The sequence below is a fragment of the Musa acuminata genome, chromosome BXJ3-3 (genome assembly GCF_036884655.1).
Source record: "Musa acuminata AAA Group cultivar baxijiao chromosome BXJ3-3, Cavendish_Baxijiao_AAA, whole genome shotgun sequence".
In the NCBI taxonomy this organism is placed as follows: domain Eukaryota; kingdom Viridiplantae; phylum Streptophyta; class Magnoliopsida; order Zingiberales; family Musaceae; genus Musa; species Musa acuminata.
In genome coordinates this window covers 30626455-30647508 of record NC_088351.1, presented here as the reverse complement: position 1 = coordinate 30647508, position 21054 = coordinate 30626455, and the positions used below count along the sequence as shown (strand labels likewise).

Genomic DNA, 21054 nt, shown 5'->3' with positions numbered 1-21054 from the left:
ATGATATGACGGCTCAATTAACAATCATTTCATATGATTGGATTTTGTCCGTTAAGTCTTCGAATGATAATTAATTACTTATCACTTAAAATCGGATTAATATGGATCAGAAGACAGCTTTTTGTCTTTGATGTCATATCTCTAACATGCTTTTGAAGGTGAACTGCCAACGGGAACAAAGGAAGTGGAATGGATTAAAGATAAATAAACTCATCACCTACTTTAAACATTCAACAGACAGATGTGAACTTAGAAACTTGCCATTCTATGTCATCCACCAAAGATATATATAATTAAGGATCATCGAGGAGCTCCACGTATGATTTCTTTCTTCATAATCGGATAGAACAATCACATAATACTTGACAGTGGAAAACGAGTTCTAACCTGTATGATGAACACATGAGAACCACTATAAACGTGGAAACAAATCAATTTACGTCTACAAATAATAACACAATCATAGCGGGTATATATGAAACAAAAAATATATTGACAATTTGCAGTAAGCACAATTGTGGGATGAGAAAAACTAATGGATTTGCATGAGTTGTTGCATTTGCTAAGAAAATAATATCTCAGTTGTATAACCATGAGACATTCAAAGTAGTTTAATGCATACTATTACATTCAAATGGACTCCCAACAAAATAAATCTTTCTTACCAAGAACAATAAATCTAGTTCACCAAATATGAAGACCATGTAAAGAATGCTAGTTTACATATAACTGTCCCTTTTGGGGGGACGATGTCCAAATCAATAAATATTCTGACTCCACAAAACTATATAACACAGTCATCGCACGAGTCACTCATAAGACACCAGCATTTCCTGGAATAATATTTATACACTGTACACTCTATACTGGCAACCCGACCTCAAACAATAGCCTCAAATAGATAGACCAATGAATCATTCCCATACAGCTAATGCTTAAGAATGGAAAAAAGAGGACATGATTAGGTGACAGCATCCATTCACCATGGAGTCGTCACTGCCAACCATTAAAAGCTTCGACAAAACTTACAAAGATAACAGAATTTCTCACCATGTGTCTGTTACCTTGTTCTCTCCTACCCCAGGAGAAGCAAAAAATTCTAGGAGTCTGTAATAGCTATGGTGATCATCCCTCGGATAGTCGTAGGCTGTATGAACTCAAGCAAGATGAGCCAGGACACCCTGACCAAACTCAGGGTTTACCCCAGTGAAGATACGGTCAACAATCTGATTTATGGGGAGAATTCCAATATGTAGTAAGACAACTAACATCACTTGGTTACTGTCTGTTCCAGCTTCTCTTTCTCAATCTCTACTCTTCTTTGTTCAACATGTTGAGCAATGCCACTTGCCATTGCCTGATAGCGGAAGTCCAAGGTCTGTGTTAGGTTCTGAAATCTAATGGGATTGGATGCTTGCACCGCTGTTAACATCATTAATGTTAGATGTTACCGGTAAATTTTGCATGAAGAGAAAATAATTGATTGGAAGCATGCACAGAAAAGGGATGACTTTTTACCTTGGACAGTATCAATAAAGAAAATAAAGGGGTCCACCTCATCAATTGGTGATTGCAACACTTCGTCATCACTGTAATCATCATCTGAGTCATCATCCTCATAGTTTGACTGAAAAACCCTTGCCTGATTTCATCATAATAAACTCATTAGTAAAAGATAGAGTGTCCGCAAATGGATATGAGCCAAAACAGATAAATAAATTATCATTGCTAAGAAATATGGTTTGAAAAAAAGGGGCCAAATGGAGGAGAAAGAAATATCTAGTACAATACTTTCACTTAAAATATGAAAAAAAAAGTACATGTAGAGATAGGTAAAAACAATTCTAACAAACATAAGTCCTTATAGAAAACTTGCTATATTTAAGTAGTCCCTGATTGCATGGAAGATTATGGTATCAGTACTGTCAAAAACTTATGTGCGGGACTAGCAATCTGATCATAATATTAATAAGGTTCCATCAAAATCTCCTTTTTAGCTTACAAGTTACAACCGCTGAATCCCTTTTTACAGTCCTCACCAAGACTCTATACCTAAGATATTGAATATGCAAAACCTTTTCCAAAAATCCTGCCTAAAAATTAATTGAACTTCCACTCCCAATGCTTTAATGCCTCTCAAAAGTACCTTCTTAAAACCCATAAAAAATGAATTTATAAATCAATGGCAAAAATTAACCACAAATCCAAACTATTCATTAGGATCATCTTGGAACACCATAATCCTAAAGGCATATCAAAATTAACAAAAGAGGACAAGAATTTTGTCACATCTCTAATAGACAAGCCATCAATCTGAAGAATGAGGCTACACTACAGGTCAAGAATTTTACAGAAAAAATACAAGATCAAAACCACTCTAAAATAAAATTTGAGACAATATTCAAATAACTAAATATTCTCAAGGAAAATTTATAGCTATTTGGGAGAAAACAAAACAGAGTGGAACCGAGATTTTTTGTATCAACTACCTCTGCTGCTAATTTTTGGAGCTTTAGACTGTCAGCTTCATCCCCATCCACAGAATCATCTCCCATTTCTTTGTCAGACTCATCTTCCTCATCTTCATCATCATCTTCAAAGCCATCTATATCATCAACAGTATCAGCCTGCTTCTTAGTTTCTGCCCATACACAAAAAGGAAGGGTTAACTATATAAAAGCACTAAAAATAACACTGGCCAGTAGTCTTTCTGCATCTCTGTTATCTTGTGGAAGGGATAAATATGATGAAAAGCATAAACAAATGAAAAGGAAACCAAAAACAAGAATGTAGAACTTCAAATATCGTATGGAAGCAAAAGTAAGATGAATACAATTCTTACAAATTATTTAGACAGAACAGATAATGAAAACTGGAGTTAATTTTCAAAGCAAACTGAGGCCAAAAAAGACATGAAAATTAGAAAACATCGCATGTCAATGGATTTTCTAGTAGTGAGAAACTTATCAAATAAAAAAGGTGACTAGAAGAAGAAATCTACTCAAAAAAGGGACTTGTAGAACAATCCAACTAGATATGAGCAAACAAATAGCTTTAAATGAGAATAAAAGGTTTGTCCTTGCAGTCTATGCAATAAGATGTTGTACCAGCTACTTGATCTTTATAAGAGACCAGCAGCTCAAGTGTTGCTTTAAAGACACGTTCAAATGCTTCTCCTGGCAACTGATCAGCAGGGAGGCCAAGAAGTGATGTTAATCCTAAACAGCAAACCTTTTTATCATGTTCCCTGCAATTATAAACAACTATTCTGTTATAGTTCCATAGAAAAGTAACCTGAATAGAAAAAGAATCTAACCTTTTAAAATTTGCACGCATCAACTATTCCGTTATAGTTCCATAGAAAAGTAACCTGAATAGAAAAAGAATCTAACCTTTTAAAATTTGCATGTGTCCCACTCTTTTTCACTTCTTGTAGCATCTGGAACCATAGATTGAAAAAATGTGCAGCAACCCCAAGCTTATGTAGTATATTTAGTGTCAATGAAGGATTGTAATAGAGAGCATCTGCGATCTGCAAGAGCAACAAATTTTTACGAAGGAATACAGATCAAAAACTGGATTTGTAAAAAGTGATGAACACAAACAAAATCCCAGTCAAATGACTACAAAATTGGTTATTGTATTGTGAATGAAACATAAAAATAAGGAAATTCAAGTATAGAACACGAATTTTGCAGAAACTCAGGCTTGTTGCTACAGAATTAAAGAGAGTATGTACAAAAGAGACAACACAATTGTGAATATTGAATAGACAGAATCAATAATTGTGAATATTGAATAGGCATATCCGTAAATATTTGACTAGTAAGAACACATCACAAGGAGATATTTGGAAAGCAATACCAGAAGACATAACCCCTTAAAAATAATGATTTTTAAGATAATAAAATGATTTTAAAAAAAAGAATGTAGGTATTGGAAGATTGAAAGCTCCCACTACTCCCAACTGTATAGAGGTATGTGGATTTAATCTTAACCTAGCTCTAGAAATAGAAGTACTTATTGATAATATTTTAATTTCACTATGAATTTCTACAAGATGCAGCACTGGAAGCATAATTGTAGAACAGGAAACTATTGATATTATGATATTAATTAGACAGAATTTTACTGTTACTAAAACGGGAAGCAGCATCCCAATTCCACTAGATTGGCAAGAGCTGTTTTGGAAAAATAACCGGGTTTAATTGTCCTAAACTAAGCAGGCTAAGCAATTTAGAGTTTAATATCTGCAACAGAAACTAAATTTCAGTAGATATTACTCCTAACCTAGACTTAGTATCGACCTTAAAACCCCTTGGAATTGGATTCCATCCGAGCACTTGCACTTCACTATGAAAAATAATTAATCTCACATGGAACAGAGCCATCACATATACCAGAATAGAAAAATATAACCGGCCATTCATGGATTTGCGGATATCATCAGTCATAATCATGATCATTGTAACTGTCTGAATCATCCTACATGTCAAACTATTTGAGATTTTGAAACCAATAATTTTATTGGAAAGAAATTGAAAATAAATGACAAAAGTTTTACAATCTTTTTTGTACAACCAACTACTTAAATATTGACAAGACTTCATCAAAACAAACTAATTAGGCATGACAGCTTGCATTCAAGATATCTATACATTTTGATTTTAGCCTAACTTAGCTGTTCTGATGGCATGAAGAGACTGATTTATTTCTCATGGTCATAAAAATTATCTTTCATATTACAATTGCCTAGCCAATTTCATTACAATAAATCCAAACAAGAATCCTTTACAATTGGAAAGGAATTGTTAATTAGAATTACATTCACAAAATACAAGCACATAGATGTCTAAGTGCACCTCATATTTCCTAGAGTATTATATTGTAAAGATCAGTATAAAGGAAACATTAAATAAGATACTAACTTGGAGTACTGGTATGTCATACTAGGTTTCTTACCACTAGCATCAAGAGGCACTTTAAGTATGGCCTCTCTGCTCGCTGCAATCTTTCAATTGTGATTCGGAGATAAGGCTCAACCCAACGATCCACTTGACCTTTACAGTTTTGAAATACTACTTCAATAAGCTTAGGAGCAGGCTCAATATCAGCATCATCAATATTTTTGTCTGACAACATCTGCATCAAATCACCAAATATTTTCTCATTAACATGCATTTTCAATATTCATTTCACACATAATTCATTAGTTATGTCAAAGTTCAGGGATTCAGGTTAATATTCACACACTATTATTGATAAAACAGACTTGTTCTTTGTAGATTCTATAGCTTACAGATGAGAGTGCATTCCATAAACTTTGCTGGTAGTCAGGGTCTTTGCAGGTAAGAAAATGTGATGTACTCCTGGATATATAGTTGTCCAATGGACCAAGTATATCTACAAGAGAAAACAGATATACCAAATTTCAATGTGCACTTGCCGAAGCAAAGATATGCAAGAAGATCATCACAATGAAATATATGCAAACACACAACATTCAGAATATAACAAAAAAACTCAAATATCTACTGCAGGTTAGAGAACAATCATGCAGTCCACTACATTAATATACATTGGTGAATGAAATATGTATTAAATGAAGGACGTAGTGATTAAAAGTATAGATATCTAAGTCTTCTTACTGATTTATCATTTTCTAAAGTATCCGGCATGAGCGGTTATGAAACTTCAAAAAGAATTAATGTTAGCAGAACATAAGTTGCAGCAATGGTGTCAAAGAGAAAAGTCCTGGAATCCATATCTTTTTCCCAAAAACTATATTATTTCTTCTCATATATATAATGATGATATACCTAAAACCGACAGCCAATTGGAACTTGACATATGGCGTCCAATCAACGTTCAAAACGTGTTGCCCAATTGGCCATGATGGCCAGCTAGCATGGTGATGATTGGGCACCATCTAAACCTACCCAGTCAAAATAACGATGACATGATGCCACCTAAGTGTGCCTAGTCAACATGACATCTAAAAAGAATATTTTCTTCTAATATTTTAGCTTGGATGATGTAAAAGGAGGGTCTCTCCAGATACACACTCACCTCTAAACTCTCTGAATTGAACTCGTTCTTTGAACTCTTTGTTCACTTGAGCATCAAAGATATGCCTCAGACATCCTTCAGCATGGAAGAAGTCTTCTGTCAACAGCGTGAAACGCAAAGGGACACCAACTCGGTCATCCTGAAGGGGCATATAGTTTTCAGATCGGGAACATTCGCAAAATGGGCATCTAGTTTTCACGTGGGGTTGATGATCATTTCTAACACTAAGACAATGCTTTCCAACATAAAATCTCCAACAAACCACATGAAAAGAATTTATAAATTGTCCATCCGCATTATAGAATATTGATCTATTTATGTAATAGGAACAGTAAAGGGTGAGCCTTGGCACCATGATCCTTTCAAATCGAACAACTGAAGTTCAAATCATGAAAAGTCTCTTTGCTTGCAGGGTAACCGTATGGATTAACTGTCCAAGACATGCAGTAGACCATCCTCTTTCTAGAGAAAGACTGCATCCTTCCTTTTGGGTAAAATTTATTAATTAAGAAAAGAATATGATTAAGGTCATTTGAATCATGGTATACAATTTCGAATGGTACCGCCCGGTATGGGCGGTACGTACTGGTCCGACGGTATACTGGTGTACGGACCGCCCGTTACCGGACGGAACGTGCTACAGTGCTACGATTAGAGGAAGAAATATTTAAAACCGCTCGGTAACAGTGATACAGTGCTCCAACGATCAAATTGACCGTTGGAGCCCTTTCTCATAGTATTTAAACCCCTTCTTCTCTACTATTTCACTCCATTACATTTTCATACTCTCTTAAATTATCTTAAACTCTTTTTTTCTCACATTTGTGCTCTCCTAAACTCTACAAAACAACGATTTATGAATTGAATCAAGGCTAATTTGAAAATATTAAGAGGAAGAACTTTCTAATCAAGAGGTATGTTTACATAAGGACAATTCATAATGGACTGAAATACGAACCTTGCACAAGATATTCTTCAAAGCCCGAAAAAGATATGCGATACTATTCTTACCTAATTTATATTGATTTTGCTAAACTTATGCTATTACTATATTTATTTCTAACTTAAAAACCCTATCCTAACTTTTTTTATTTCCAGGTATTTTCGGAGGGTTTTACACCTAAATTAGGTATACCGCTCGGTACACGGTATCATACCGTACCGAGCCAACCTTGAAACACTGGTACGGTACGGTATTGCATACCTTGATTTGAATACTTAAAGTTCGACAGAGACAAGCCTAGCCTAATTGTACTAAATCAATCGCTACATGTAGTTTCAAGTGGTAAACATTTTTTTTTAATAAATGTGCACCTTTAACTGAAAAACTAGTAGAAATCATAACTTATAGTTGCCAACCTATGATGACCTAAAACTTAATCACTATAAGCAAACCCTGATATATTCCACTGATTAATAAGGAGCACATGTGAATCTCACCATCCTAAAGCATTTGAACGAGTACAAAAACAATTGGCAAGATTGGTCCCACTTAAAAACAAGTGTCTATACTGTTATGCATTCAACATATTGAGGTTAATGATGATAACCAAACTTAAATATGCAGTCAGAATTACACAGGGGAAGCAGATAACATATCAGGCCAACATGCTAAGGACAAAATAACATCTAAAACATGATAGCCTGAATTAGCTTTTGTCTATTCAGAAAGAAATTTTTTGAATAATAGTGTGCAGGAAACAAGGCTTCAAAATATCATAGTAATTGATATACAAGAAATCATTAACTTACTATCGAAGAAATCAATAGCCCAATCTCCAAGTGCATCCATAATTAAAGGCCAAAGAGTCCACATCTCCAATGAGATCGTTGGGGAGTAAAATGTCATGTAGGAGACTATTTCTAGAACTTCTTCAAAAACATCTGCAAATCAAAAGAATTTATTATGAATTTTCAAAAAAATATTTCAATGCACTAACCTTGTAGCTTGAAGTAACTGAATTAGGCAACATACTTACAATGACCTCTTCATAATTAGCATATAAGAGCCAAATAGATCTAATGAATTCTGCTACTTGTGATTATTTAAAAGAAACACAATGATGTATTAATACCAGTTCAACATTGTAAGTCGATGCAACATAGATAAACATAGGTCTTTGAATTAATTTAGATTTACATTTACGCCAACTAATCATTATTATCTGAAAAGTATGGTGACAAATAAACTTATAAAAGAATGTAAAACTGGTGACAATCAACGTAACTTATAAAAGAAATGAAAAACTTATTCAATATCGTATATCTCTTCAATCTAATGACTAAAAGGGTGGCTAAGTTCATGAGGCTCCTGATATATGAAAAGTTTATGAGGAAGCTTTGTACACTAGGTCTACCATTTTAGTCATTCAATTGAGTTAATTCACATTTGATATTGAACAAGTTTTCCATTACTTTCATAAGTTTAAGTCGAATGTCACCATTGTTTTCAGTTTCTTATCACACTTTTCTATTGAAGATAGTCATGATAGCTTTAAGACGACATGGTTTAGTAAAGTTGAAATTTCTGAATTTTTTGGAACTTTTAGTTTATCACAAGTGCCGTCATGAGTCAAACAATGTCCACTACAATCTACAATTAACATTGGCTAGTTAGGAGGCATATTACAGCCAAAGTGCAATATTCTACAATTTAAAAGCTGATAAGTAAATAAGGACATTTTACGAGTGAAATATTTATGATGGCCATATTTGGACATAAATTCCCCCTTCCAAAACCAAGTAAAGAAAAAAAAGATAAGACTTCTACATATAAGCTTGTGTAAACCTACTACCATTTATGTAGGATTAGGTACTTAAAATTATGTTGATAGACCTCGGAACATTTTGGCTATTGGCTAATAGGTAGCTCGAGTGACAGATGATGTAACAGACTCAAAGTGAAATTTGAGTGACACAAAAAACCTATTATGCAACTTGACGTGAAACCAGCAGGAAGAACAAAGCATCAAAGCATTTTAGTGCAACATGCTAAGCAGTATACAACAACAACAACAACAATAAAGCCATAAGCCCCAATTATTTGGGGTTGGCTACATGGATCTTTTGCTGCTAACATGGTAAGCAGTATAATGCCCTTAAATTCTCATATACAAGAACCTTCAAGGATAATGGGCACCAAGAAGAACATTAGAAATTTTCCATTCTTGTTGAAGGAAAAGAATAAGAATGCAACTTTATGATGAAAAAGGTAAGGATTTATCATTTATCTACATAAATTTGATACCCCTGCTACTCAGTACTCACTAGAGCAATAGAAATTTTGGGTCATTTGTCAAGTTCTCTCGATATAAATGATTAACCTAGGAGATTGCTTGGATTGTAACAAATGAATATCAAACATATGTTGGAATTTAGATGGGAAGAAAAATAAGAACTACATGGTAGTGTGACCTGTGTCTAGTGTTGGATGGATTCTTGGTTACGTGCAAAGACTAGATATGGTGACTTATTAGAATATTCCCTGCATAGTGCTCCAGTTCAAGAAAGAGAAGATCCTCCAATTAAGAATTAGGAGATAATAACAGCTAACCTAGACTGAACTATTATTAGTACAATAAGGAAGATAACACAACTTGTGCACCATGCATAACACTCATATATGGGAATTGTAAAAGGTTTCTAAAGAAATTTTGCCAACTCCTAATAGTTAACTCTCCTTCTCTTCCTCATCTCTCTCATCTCCTCCTCCTTTACTCTCTCCCTTACTCCCCTTGCTCCATGATTGGTACACCAACATACCGTATGTCAATATCACAGTAAATACAGGACTGGCCAAGGATCCTTACGAATCTTGAACTGAAACCTGAAACTTTGCTACTTAGCGAGTACAGAGTACAGAGTCTACAGACAACATTAGTTGTGTTTTTAATATGATAAGTTGTCCATTAATTGAAGCATGCTTCATTGGACTAAACGAAGTCTCCTTTTCTATTCTCTTTCATGTTTTACTTCAAATCAACACCTTTTTTTTAACAATACCAAACTAGACATAGCAACCCTTCTGGTTCTCTTTCATTACTTTCTCACAAAAGCAAGTAGAATGCTGGTATTTTCTGTAGAAGTAGCCTTTGAAATATTGTTCAAACACTTAGGCAGCCCCATTTTGCTAACCTCATTCCCTGCTTTGTCAGATTCATTTTAGATCCATAATAGCCACAAAGTATGTCTTAAAAGAAAGCAATTCTAAGCCAAACAAGTCCACTGCATGATCTAAAACTAAAAAGATAGATTTTATGAATGTCATTAGCTTTCATCATACTTTATTAAATGGGTAGCAATTCTTGATGTCCAACTTGGTCCAGCATTTCTCTTAAACATGAGTCATTACTACATGTAGGCATAGATAAATACAGCTCAACCAAGATAAATTCTAAACTCAAGTGAGATTGATCTATTAAACTTATTATGTTCCTTTTCCCATTAGGAATGTCGTGTTTCATAGGATGCTTTATGAACTTCAAGCTTATACCAATTAACTTCGATTTAATATTATATAATCTTCCTGCTCTTTGTAAGGATCAAATTTGGGGGGAAAAGGAATGACTATTTGATCCATTTTAAATGCAAATAAAGCTTGGCCATTAAAAATGCTACAATAAAATGTGACAAACATAATACTGCCACAATTACCAAGGTAATTGACATCGTAATTTAATAAGCAAACATTGAAAAAAACCAATCCATGTAGATGTTAATGTGAATAGAAAAGTGTCTTCAGTTTGCGGTCCATGTCAATACAAGTATGAGGTGTTTAAATGCCATAACACAGGGATGAACCTATCATCTTTACATGCTGGAGTTTATACATATCACACAGAAACCTTTACTAAGAGATATGCTACTTTTCTACAATGATATAGATATAGTCCAGTGATCACATTCATTTAATTAAAAAACACAAGTATATGTATGATAAAGCAAAATAGCTACCTTGGCCATCTGTAGATAGCATTTTCCGCATAATAGGTAATAAAGTTGGCTCAATTTGGACAAAAAGATGGGGAAGCCTGTTCACAGATTCAAGAATTGTACTTATAGCACGTAAACATCCAACAGCCGCTAGAGCACCAGAATCATCAGCCTCATCATCTGATTCAGATGCACCCAAGCACCTCCAAAATGCAGCAGCCTACACAAGGTTTTTCAGATCATACCTTAGAAAGGATCTCAAAAAAGAACCTGTACAAGGAAACTACCATCAGTATTCTATTGCATTACCAGATTCTGGCACAATCCAATAGCATATGGTGCCATCTCTTCACCAAATTTGTCCACTATAGTCTCAAGAGTAAAAACAAGGTCTTCATTCTCCACTTCATTCATAAGTTTAAAGAACTCTGCAGAGAGAAAAAGACAATGAGAATCTTCTTTCAATAATAATGTGCAATCCAATGATACTTGGATAATATAGTGGAAAGTGGAAACATACCATCAAGTAATTGAGGAAGAATTGGACGTATCTCATTCAGATCTGTATGAGAAATAGAACACTCAGAAACTTTGTTTTGTTAAAGAAAGGGAGCATGAATAATAAAATAAAAGGTCATGCTTATAGAAAACTTACCTTTGCATGCTTCGACAAAAGAGCGTAAAGCAAAGACTGAATCAACACGAACAGGAAGCTCTGGATCTTGCAAACCAGAAACAACATAGTGAAACACTCTACGAAAATTGTTCTTGTCTGAAAAGTTGATGTGGGCATATTGCCCTGCAACCCATGCTGCCTAATAAACCATTGAAAAGAAACAACTTTACAGAATTAGGAATCTGTCAACACATAATTACATAAAGCAAAAAGGCTAATGTGCTTTCGGAAAACAATTTACAGAATTAAGAAACAGTTAAATTTTAAGTTTTTTGTTTTTTAATGGATCGGACTGGATTGCTCGAAATGGGGGCCATCTACGTATGGATTCACTTATACCGATATGTACCCGCTCATTTCACACCGACATAAGTGAAACATCATTCTGTGGTATGGAAAACCCGCAATTAGCTGGGATTATGAAAAGGCATGTCGATAATAAAATGCGAGCCTTAAATTATGAAAAAATTAAATTTATAAACTATTGGAGATCAAACTTCGTCTGCTCTTTGGCGCCTTTTTGAGATATGTATCAATATCCATGGCAAGGTTTATCATTTAATTCATTTCCTCTTCATCTGTACACTTTCTGTGTTTAGACTAACTCCAATGGGTCCAACCCTACAATTCACAAGTTCATAGAGAAAAGGGATCAAGCATCTACATACTATTTTTGCCTAACCATCCATTTTGAGTTGCTGCTCAATTGCTTACTAGAGTAATAAAAAGGGCTTGCGAAATGATGAGGATGAACATTGCAGTTGTAGAAGCTTGAAAACAAAGATGCTCAGACTATAAGCCAGATTATAACCAATGATTCACAGGAGATCAAAATCATAGTAATCTTTGGTGTTTTTAATTGGATTTTAAATGACCCAAGTTAACAGCACATCCAGAAAATCAGAACTAACACATTAGATGCAAAATAGGAGCAGAATAAAGATTATACTGAACTACCAATCAAGTGTACAATGTTCATACATCAGCAGCTGTTACATCATAAAAAATTAGGATATGCACTGGAGAGGGAATTGAAAAGGTTACAGCTAAGTAGCAATATTAATTCATCAAACAAGTTTGCAAAGCCTTTTAACAAAGAATACATACCTGTTAAAGATAAAAACCTAACCACTATTAAAGCATGAATAAATGAAAAAAAATCAATTTTAATGGTTGAACTGAACAAAAAGGAAATTCATTATGCAATTGAACTAGTAAAACACATACAAAACCATAAAGAGAAAATTAAATAAATTTTCAACGCTGATAACCACAAAGTTATTAGAAAGAGACCTTTGCTCGAAGGTGGCCAATAGGACTAGTGAATTCAGGAAGAACATGTTGCACCAACATGTGCTCTAACTCTGACTTATAAGGCTCAGTTTGCTTAAGCTTATCGCATAATGCTCCAATAGCCAGAAGAGCACCATCTTTCTGACGATATGGCTTAAATTCAACAGATGCCCCATCATATCTGGTTGCATTTATCAAGTATAAACTAAATATGTTCATTTTTACAATGTTCAAGTAATGTCAAGGGTCTAGGAGTAGATATACCTCGTAAAAATATCCACAATGAAATGAATGAACTTCTGGAGATTTGCCTTCCCATGCTTTCTCACTAGTTCACTCACAAAGTCCATGGCTGCTGTTCGAGGACTGTACAAATCCTCTATAATATCTGTTCAATAGAAACAAAATTATTTACCTAACAGTCATCTTCCAAAAAAGGAAAAAGTTTTAGAATATCATAGTTTTTAAATCGTCATTTCATTGTAGAATGAAGAGACTAACAACTCACCATAGCCTTTCCTGACATACTCGTGTGGATCTTCGCTCCATAAATTTTGATCATTGTCATTGAAACACATAAGTGGAAAGACTATCTCAAAGAGGATGATGTCAAGCTGAGGCTGGAGCAACTGGTACATACTATTCTTTGAAATACTGCATAAAAGGATTTCTTTTTTAAAGAAAAGCAAACTGAGGCTAAAGCACAAAGATTGCTAAGCTCTAACAGATTAGAACTACTAAGATGCTACAGCATAAGCAGCACAAATGCAATATATGCTCACAAACAAAATAAATGGCATGTAAGCCATGATTCTAACCGAATTGTTGAGAGAAAAAGTAATATTCAAGAAAAAGTGTATGGAGTGGCTGACATACACACCACAAAGCTTACAAGGAGAAGGTACTATCACACCACATGGGACATAAAGAAAAAAAAAATCTTACCATCAGCCATCTGATTCTGAGCACACTACATGTCTACACCATAACATAATCAATTAATATTAAACAGAACTTTTCAGCATTTAGATTTAATAATCTTCATTTGTCATTGAATTGTTATTATCTTTAGATTTATATAACTACCTTGTTATCTTGTCTTCAGTTAATTTTATTGTTTTCACATATTTTATTGTGATTATCGATTTATATTTACTATGTTTATTTAAATTATGTACTGATTTAGTTCTATTAATTATCAGGTTTACCTTGCCATGACAGGGGTGTTGTGTAGAGGACTATTTTTTATATAATAGGTAAGCAACCAAGCAATTACTAGTATCTGAGAATATTGTTTTCAAAAAAATTAACATTAGCAACTGGATGATGGTAGCGGACCCTATATAATTATACTACAAGCTTGTTCTATTCCTGTAGAAACATAAAAAGGGATAAGGATAAATTCCCCTAAAGCTTAAAACAATCTAACTAACAAGACCTAAAAACAAGGTAAAGAATAATATGTTATATTTCCTAGTTAAGAAAAACCGACACGAAACAAGAACCTGACAACAACCTCAAAATTTACAAGAATATTCTTGATGATTCATCTTGTTACCTTTATGTATTTTGCAATTCTCACAATTAAATGAACACAATGACTTTTGAATATGTCGAGAAGTCATTCAAATCAGCCAAATTCTCCTCAACCTTCTATTGCAGGTTGAACATTTAATCTTTTCAATATAATTTCTTAATCCTAACAAGAGATTGAAGGGTTCTTCCTTTTCTCCACTCAGCTCTTAAAGAACTTCAACAGAGAACTCATTCATAACTAACAATATGAACAAAAAATAAAGAACGGAAAAGAAAAGACAAGTAAATGGAAAATCATAGAAGCTCAAACATGAACAGAAGAAGAATCTTAAAACCTCAAAATTTACAAGAATATTCTTGATGATTCATCTTGTTACCTTTATGTATTTTGCAATTCTCACAATTAAATGAACACAATGACTTTTGAATATGTCGAGAAGTCATTCAAATCAGCCAAATTCTCCTCAACCTTCTATTGCAGGTTGAACATTTAATCTTTTCAATATAATTTCTTAATCCTAACAAGAGATTGAAGGGTTCTTCCTTTTCTCCACTCAGCTCTTAAAGAACTTCAACAGAGAACTCATTCATAACTAACAATATGAACAAAAAATAAAGAACGGAAAAGAAAAGACAAGTAAATGGAAAATCATAGAAGCTCAAACATGAACAGAAGAAGAATCTTAAAAATTTAGGACAACAGCTGCTATGTCTGCAGAAGAGAAATAATGGTGAAAAACAGCTACAATTTAGACAAGTAACTCAAAAGGTTATTGTTACCTGAGAAATGGGATTAACCATAGAGGCAGCTACACAAGCAAGACTAACCTGTTCCCAAGATACTGAAGTATCAGGTTGGTAACCCGATCAGGTAAATATCCACCTATACGAATTTCATTAAGCAACTGGAGATAGCACCCCAAAATTCTTCCAGCATAGTTCTTCTGAAACATTTGAGCAAATGCTTTGCTTTCTGGTTTCTGATGCTTCAGATCCCCAAACCTGCAAGCCTTAACTTCAAGTTAATTTGAGTACAAAATACAACACTAAAGAACACATTTGCTTTCTTTGCCAACTAACTAACCGAGTATATAGACGATTTAAGATGTGGATTGTCCACTTCTTGACTTTCCACCATCCCCAAGATTTCCGTGCTTCAGGATCAGAAGGTTGGCCTTCCAAAGGAACAGGCCTTTCCAGTATATTCAAGAACAGAACCATCCATGAACCGAACACATTGGGGTCAAACAGTTGCCGGGGGATGTCTAACTGAAAAACATTTAACGTCAAAAAAAAACATGAAATCTAAGTATTTTTATAAACTCTTGTAAGAACTAAATTAGCCATATTTGAACTTACATATATGGATGACCAGAATATTTTGCATATCAGCTTGATCAAATCAGCTACCTCAATTGGTGGGTTAACAATGTGAACAAGTTTGTTAAATACATCTAGTAAAAGAGGAAATGTCTCTTCAACAATAAGATAAAGTGGGGTTCGTTCTTCATCTGACTTGAACCTAAAAGGAAGCAGAACATTAAGATAATAAACAAAAAACAAGAAAGTTAATCAGCAGATGTATAAGTAACATTTCCGATAGTAAATTACATAAATGATGCAAAAGTGAAATCTATCCGCAATTAATCACTGATAAGCTTCAAACAACTCATGCATACAACTTCATCAATGCCAACTCATATCCATGCAGTCACATAAGAAGTAAATGTTTTCTATAGCAGAAAGAAAAAAAAATTTAATCACAATGAACTAATAAAGGTAGGAAGATATAGCCATGTAGCATGCTTACTCGTATTTCCTTGCCAGAACTCGTAAAACAAATAAAGCTCCTAGTACTTGATCTTGCATCAGCAAATTGCACTTTATCCAGTGAAGAAGACTTGGCCACTTTTCTGGATAATCAACATGAACAATTGTTTTAATGCATTCTCCAAGTTGAGCTCTGTTTCAAGTAGATAAAATGTCAGAATAGCCAACAACAATACCAGAAGTTATAATTGAGCAGTCAAAGAATAAAGACAAATAAATCACAGTAATTGCTTTCCTGCAATGCAAGTTATATATCATGGATTCATGATGTTATAATTATTAAAAACTTCAATTTTAATGTCACAAAGCTTCATTTAAGAACTACATTTATGACAACCAGTTGATCAAGTTTAATCTGCACCACCTGTATCTCATATGTACATTTTAACAAAGGAAAATTATCCACATTTTAGCAGTAAATGTAACCCTTTTTCTTAAAAAAAAGCAGAAATATGTGAACAGTGATTCAGAGGATTAGATAGGAGAGATTAACAAACCAGGCTATTAACTCAGCAAATCAAGTTTGGAAACAAAGAAGTTTAACCCAATTCCTTTATTGACTAACTAGACAATTTCTAGATACATTAGAACACAAATGGCAACCAAATGAGCTAACTTATGAATCGAAATACCATCTTAACAATTCTGATTATCTAAAACTACATAAATTCACTCTGATACTAATTCTTATCAACTTCAATCTGATTTCCATGGATGAATATGAATCTAACTACATCAAACTCTATGATATTATATAAAAATAAGTATGAAAATTACAAATTAAAGAAAAGACATTAACTAATCCAACTCAGCTTGACCTAACCAAGACCAAAGCAACATATGTCTTACCAAGGATCATTGTTTCAGATACCGGACCCATTTTGGTGATCTGTACAGACTGGTACATTCCGATCCAATATCAGTATACCATGTGTCAGTACACCGGTGTGTACCGGTGTTTCGAAGAGGAAGAAAAAGGAGAAGAGGAAGGGCGAGTGGAGGAAGAGGAGGAAAGAGAAAGAAGGAAGAAGAGGAGAGAGTGAAGGAAGAGAATGAAGAACAAGAGGAAGAGGAAGAGGTGTACCCGCAAAGTCATGAGGGCAAAGGTCATGCATGGTGGTGGTGTGCAGTGAGGTTGTGACAAGCGGAGGTTGGTCGCGGTGAGAGGTCACAAGTGCATGAGAAACGGTTGTGTCAGTCGCTGTGAGAAGCGTGGATCACGACTGCATGTGAGGCAGAGGTTGCGTACTTGAGAAGCGGTAGTGATTAGGTTAGAAGTTTCCCTTTTATATTGTGGACCGGATCAGGGGCAATCGGCATACTGGTTGATGCTCGGACTGGCACGTACCGCTTGTTTCTTACTGATCTTGGCAAAACGTCATTCCTTGTGTCTTATATCAGCATAATTGGATATCCATAGCAAAATAATAATAATAGTAGTAACAATAATAATAATGTGATGCCTATTGGTGAAAGATAAGTCTGACAATATCAATCCATTAGAAGGAAAAAATAAAATATAGATCAATTATCTAATTTTCACCTATGTATCCAGCACCATAATGAGTGAACAAAGGTAGCTGGAACAAGCCAAAAATATGTAAAATACATATTGGGCAATAAGCATATAATGACAAGAATGCTCTGAAACTCCAGGGATGAAATTCATGAATTACATTATAAAATCTATAAACTAGGTCAACAACATCCAATTATAAAATCTGTAAGCTAGGTCGACGACTCCACAAAAAACACAACCAAATGTATGAGATACATACAGGAGTTGCCTCTGCACTTGGGACAAAGAAGTTGAAGAATTTCCAGTAGCAAGGTATCAATGTTAACTAGACCAAAGGAAATATGGTATTATCCAAAAAGCCTCGCGTTTTCACCAAAAGGAAAATTCAAGGTGCATATCTAGAACATTAAATTAATAGAAATAACAAGAGGATATACCAATAGAAGCAAAGGTAATATTCATCATGGACAAGAAGTAATAGTACTGGCTACCAGCTCGTGTCAAAGATCAGATAATCAATTGATGTACCTCAGCAGTGGTGGAACTTGCACAATAAATCCAAGAATGTTCTCACGAACCATGCTCTTGTCAATTTCAGATACTTTCTGAGGCTCCCCTAAAACAAACAAACACCAGTTATTTTGTAGCCAACTAGATAAATCAAGTGATAACATAAACTGGTACACCACTCCTACCAGGATCATGCGGTGACCAGTGTTTTGCCACAAAGTTTTTGAAATGAATACTGGCAACTTGTCGCACACCCATATCATAAGTTCCATCTACTATAATCTGCAACAACCTCACCAAATGCTTTGGTGTGTACTGGAACTGCATAAGACAAGAATTCATATTTAAAAGCCAAAAGAGATGCATGATCAAAGAGCAAGTATGCCTCCTCATGAACTTTCTCTTGTACATTTTTCTCACATACACAAAAAAATTAATACAAGAACAAAAATATTGAATAATTTAATCAGCATATATGTCCATATGTGCTCACATTAGCTATGGCTAGTACAATACTTGACAAGTAATAAATGACCTGCAGTCATCATAAATTTCGATCACTAATTTAAACTTTGCCTGCCATCAACCAACATGACTCAAAATCACAAAACCAGATATGTATAAATGTTTACTAAATTGGAACAACTGAAATGCTCTGTATCTTTTTAACTTCGTTTTGAGTATCAAACATAATTAACAACTGAAATAGAAAATGTATCATCAGCAAAAAGCATACACTGATACAGGGATAAAAGAAAAACAAGAGATTATATCGTAGCAAGACTTAAGTGTTGATAAAGCAGGAAGCAGTTAGCTTAGTTTGTCACAGCTTAGTTACTAGGTTTCTTTGAATTGGTCCATATGGGAATTCTATATGTCCCTTATAATTAGCATATGTGCACATAAAAAAGAATAATTTCTTTGTCAGATATGGTGATTACATTAGATGGATGAAAATAACAAGAAAACAACACTATTTGAAACTAAATTACACCAGATCTTCTGTGACCAAATAACAAACTCAGAGGCCAATAGTGTCAAGATCATGATTTATATCCAAAACAACCTAGATGCAGAGCATTCTTGACCAAATACAATATACTGATGAAACTTGCACCGACACATTAATTATAGCATAATGCAATCCCAAAATCAGAATCAGATATTCATAGAAACTTGAACCACCAAAAACAGTGAAACCTAAACAATTCAAGATATAGAAAAAAACATTGCAACATCTAACAATTTTGACAAATAAAAACAGTAATATTCACACAAACTTGAACCATTGCGACCAGTGAAACTTATACAATTCAAGATATAAAAGTTCTGCAATATCTAACAATTTTAACACGTAACAGAGTAAAGCTTAGACATGCTTCAATAGGATAATACAGGTAGAAAGAACCATATCACAAAATTGTACTATGAGGAGGCAGTCGTAACATAACGAGTTGCTTGTTCGTTTTACCTGTTTGATTTATAGTACAGCAACGCTATTACACAGACAAAATACCTAATACATGTCTGATTATTTTAACAAAAACAACCTTGGAAAAAAAGACAAAATAGAAAATGATGCGTCTGAGTTTGAATTAATCTATCCTTGATGCCACGTCCTACATATGCTGACATCAGCCCACCCAGGTTCACACACAGACTGATGAATTTGGAAAGAATAACGTGCGAACTTTCACCACTTGACCATACGCTATTATAGATGACGCTATTTGAAAACAGATTTTTTTTTTTTTTTTACTATGGTCTCACTGTAGCACTAATGTAAATAATCACACATTTAGTACAACAAGCAGAAAAGGTACCAAATCCAAAAAACAATGGCAGCAACTGAAACCATAATTTACAACCATCCTTGAGATCTACCACTTCAAAAATCAAGGACAACAGGTTCACGTTTTCCATTGGTAACAAACTGAACTGAGATGAAAGCAGATATCGCTACGGTGAAATCAAACTAAACAGCAGCAGCATAACCCTAAAGCACTACCCGATCAAAATTCAAAATCAATCGAAAATAAATCCAAGAGATCACAATCCACCCGATACTAGAAAAGCATCGACAGAAGCAGAGATCAATCAAGAACCCATAACCAAAAGAAACCGATCGATCAAGCGAAGCAGGAGGGAACGAAATTCACCTGATTGAGGCTCTCCTCGGCGGCCTTCCTCTCCTCCGGGATAGGGCTGAGCGCGGCGCGGAGGACAACGGTAAGGGAGGCGAGATCCATCGCGGCCGCGCTTATCAAGAGGACCACCGATTACGAGGAGACGGAAAGAACGGAAGCGAATTGCAGGGGCCGCGCGAGGGTTTCGAATTCGCTCGTTAGGGTTCCAAGTAACCGAGGTGGTGAGACTTGCGAGCGAGAGAGGTAGGGAAGTTGGCCAGAAGAGCAGGCTCCGCGCTTTGGGCGAGAGACCGCGAGCGAGAGACGGGACGGGTATTTAACCTTAGGGTTAGGCCGAGGGTAAGGGTTCAATCTCGTCGTTGTCCGAACCGGCCCGAACCGGGCTCACGCCGGATCCTCCCCACTCGCCATTGCAATCTCACCTCACGAAAAACCGCCTCGTCTCGGTGGGGCCCGCCCCACACGGATCACGTGAGCCACTGACTCATAAAAGCTTCCTATAACCGCCTGCAGCGGATCCCAACCCCCCCCCCCCCCCCCCC

At 35.0% G+C, this 21054-nt stretch overlaps 1 protein-coding gene across 2 annotated transcripts; it reads right to left on the bottom strand.

Annotated features, from left to right (window-relative positions):
* Positions 1–705: 705 nt before the first annotated feature.
* Positions 706–20820, bottom strand: LOC135584418 (importin beta-like SAD2). 2 transcript variants are annotated; one of them, XM_065144038.1, is made up of 22 exons: positions 20525–20819; positions 18551–18686; positions 18384–18471; positions 16317–16469; positions 15866–16028; positions 15591–15775; positions 15335–15508; positions 13479–13624; positions 13235–13358; positions 12971–13151; positions 11657–11816; positions 11522–11563; positions 11311–11429; positions 11023–11221; positions 7822–7953; positions 5300–5403; positions 4963–5142; positions 3393–3532; positions 3108–3247; positions 2490–2641; positions 1519–1642; positions 706–1422 (listed from the first exon to the last, which is right to left on the bottom strand). In XM_065144038.1, the coding sequence occupies exons 1-22, from the start codon at positions 20612–20614 to the stop codon at positions 1271–1273; spliced, it is 3084 nt and encodes a 1027-aa protein (XP_065000110.1). In that variant the 5' UTR covers positions 20615–20819; the 3' UTR covers positions 706–1270. The 2 variants fall into 2 exon arrangements, with proteins under 2 accessions (XP_065000110.1, XP_065000111.1); XM_065144039.1 differs by lacking the exons at positions 706–1422; positions 1519–1642; positions 2490–2641 and having other exon boundaries at positions 3110–3247; positions 3317–3532; positions 20525–20820.
* Between the last annotated feature and the right edge of the window lie 234 nt (positions 20821–21054).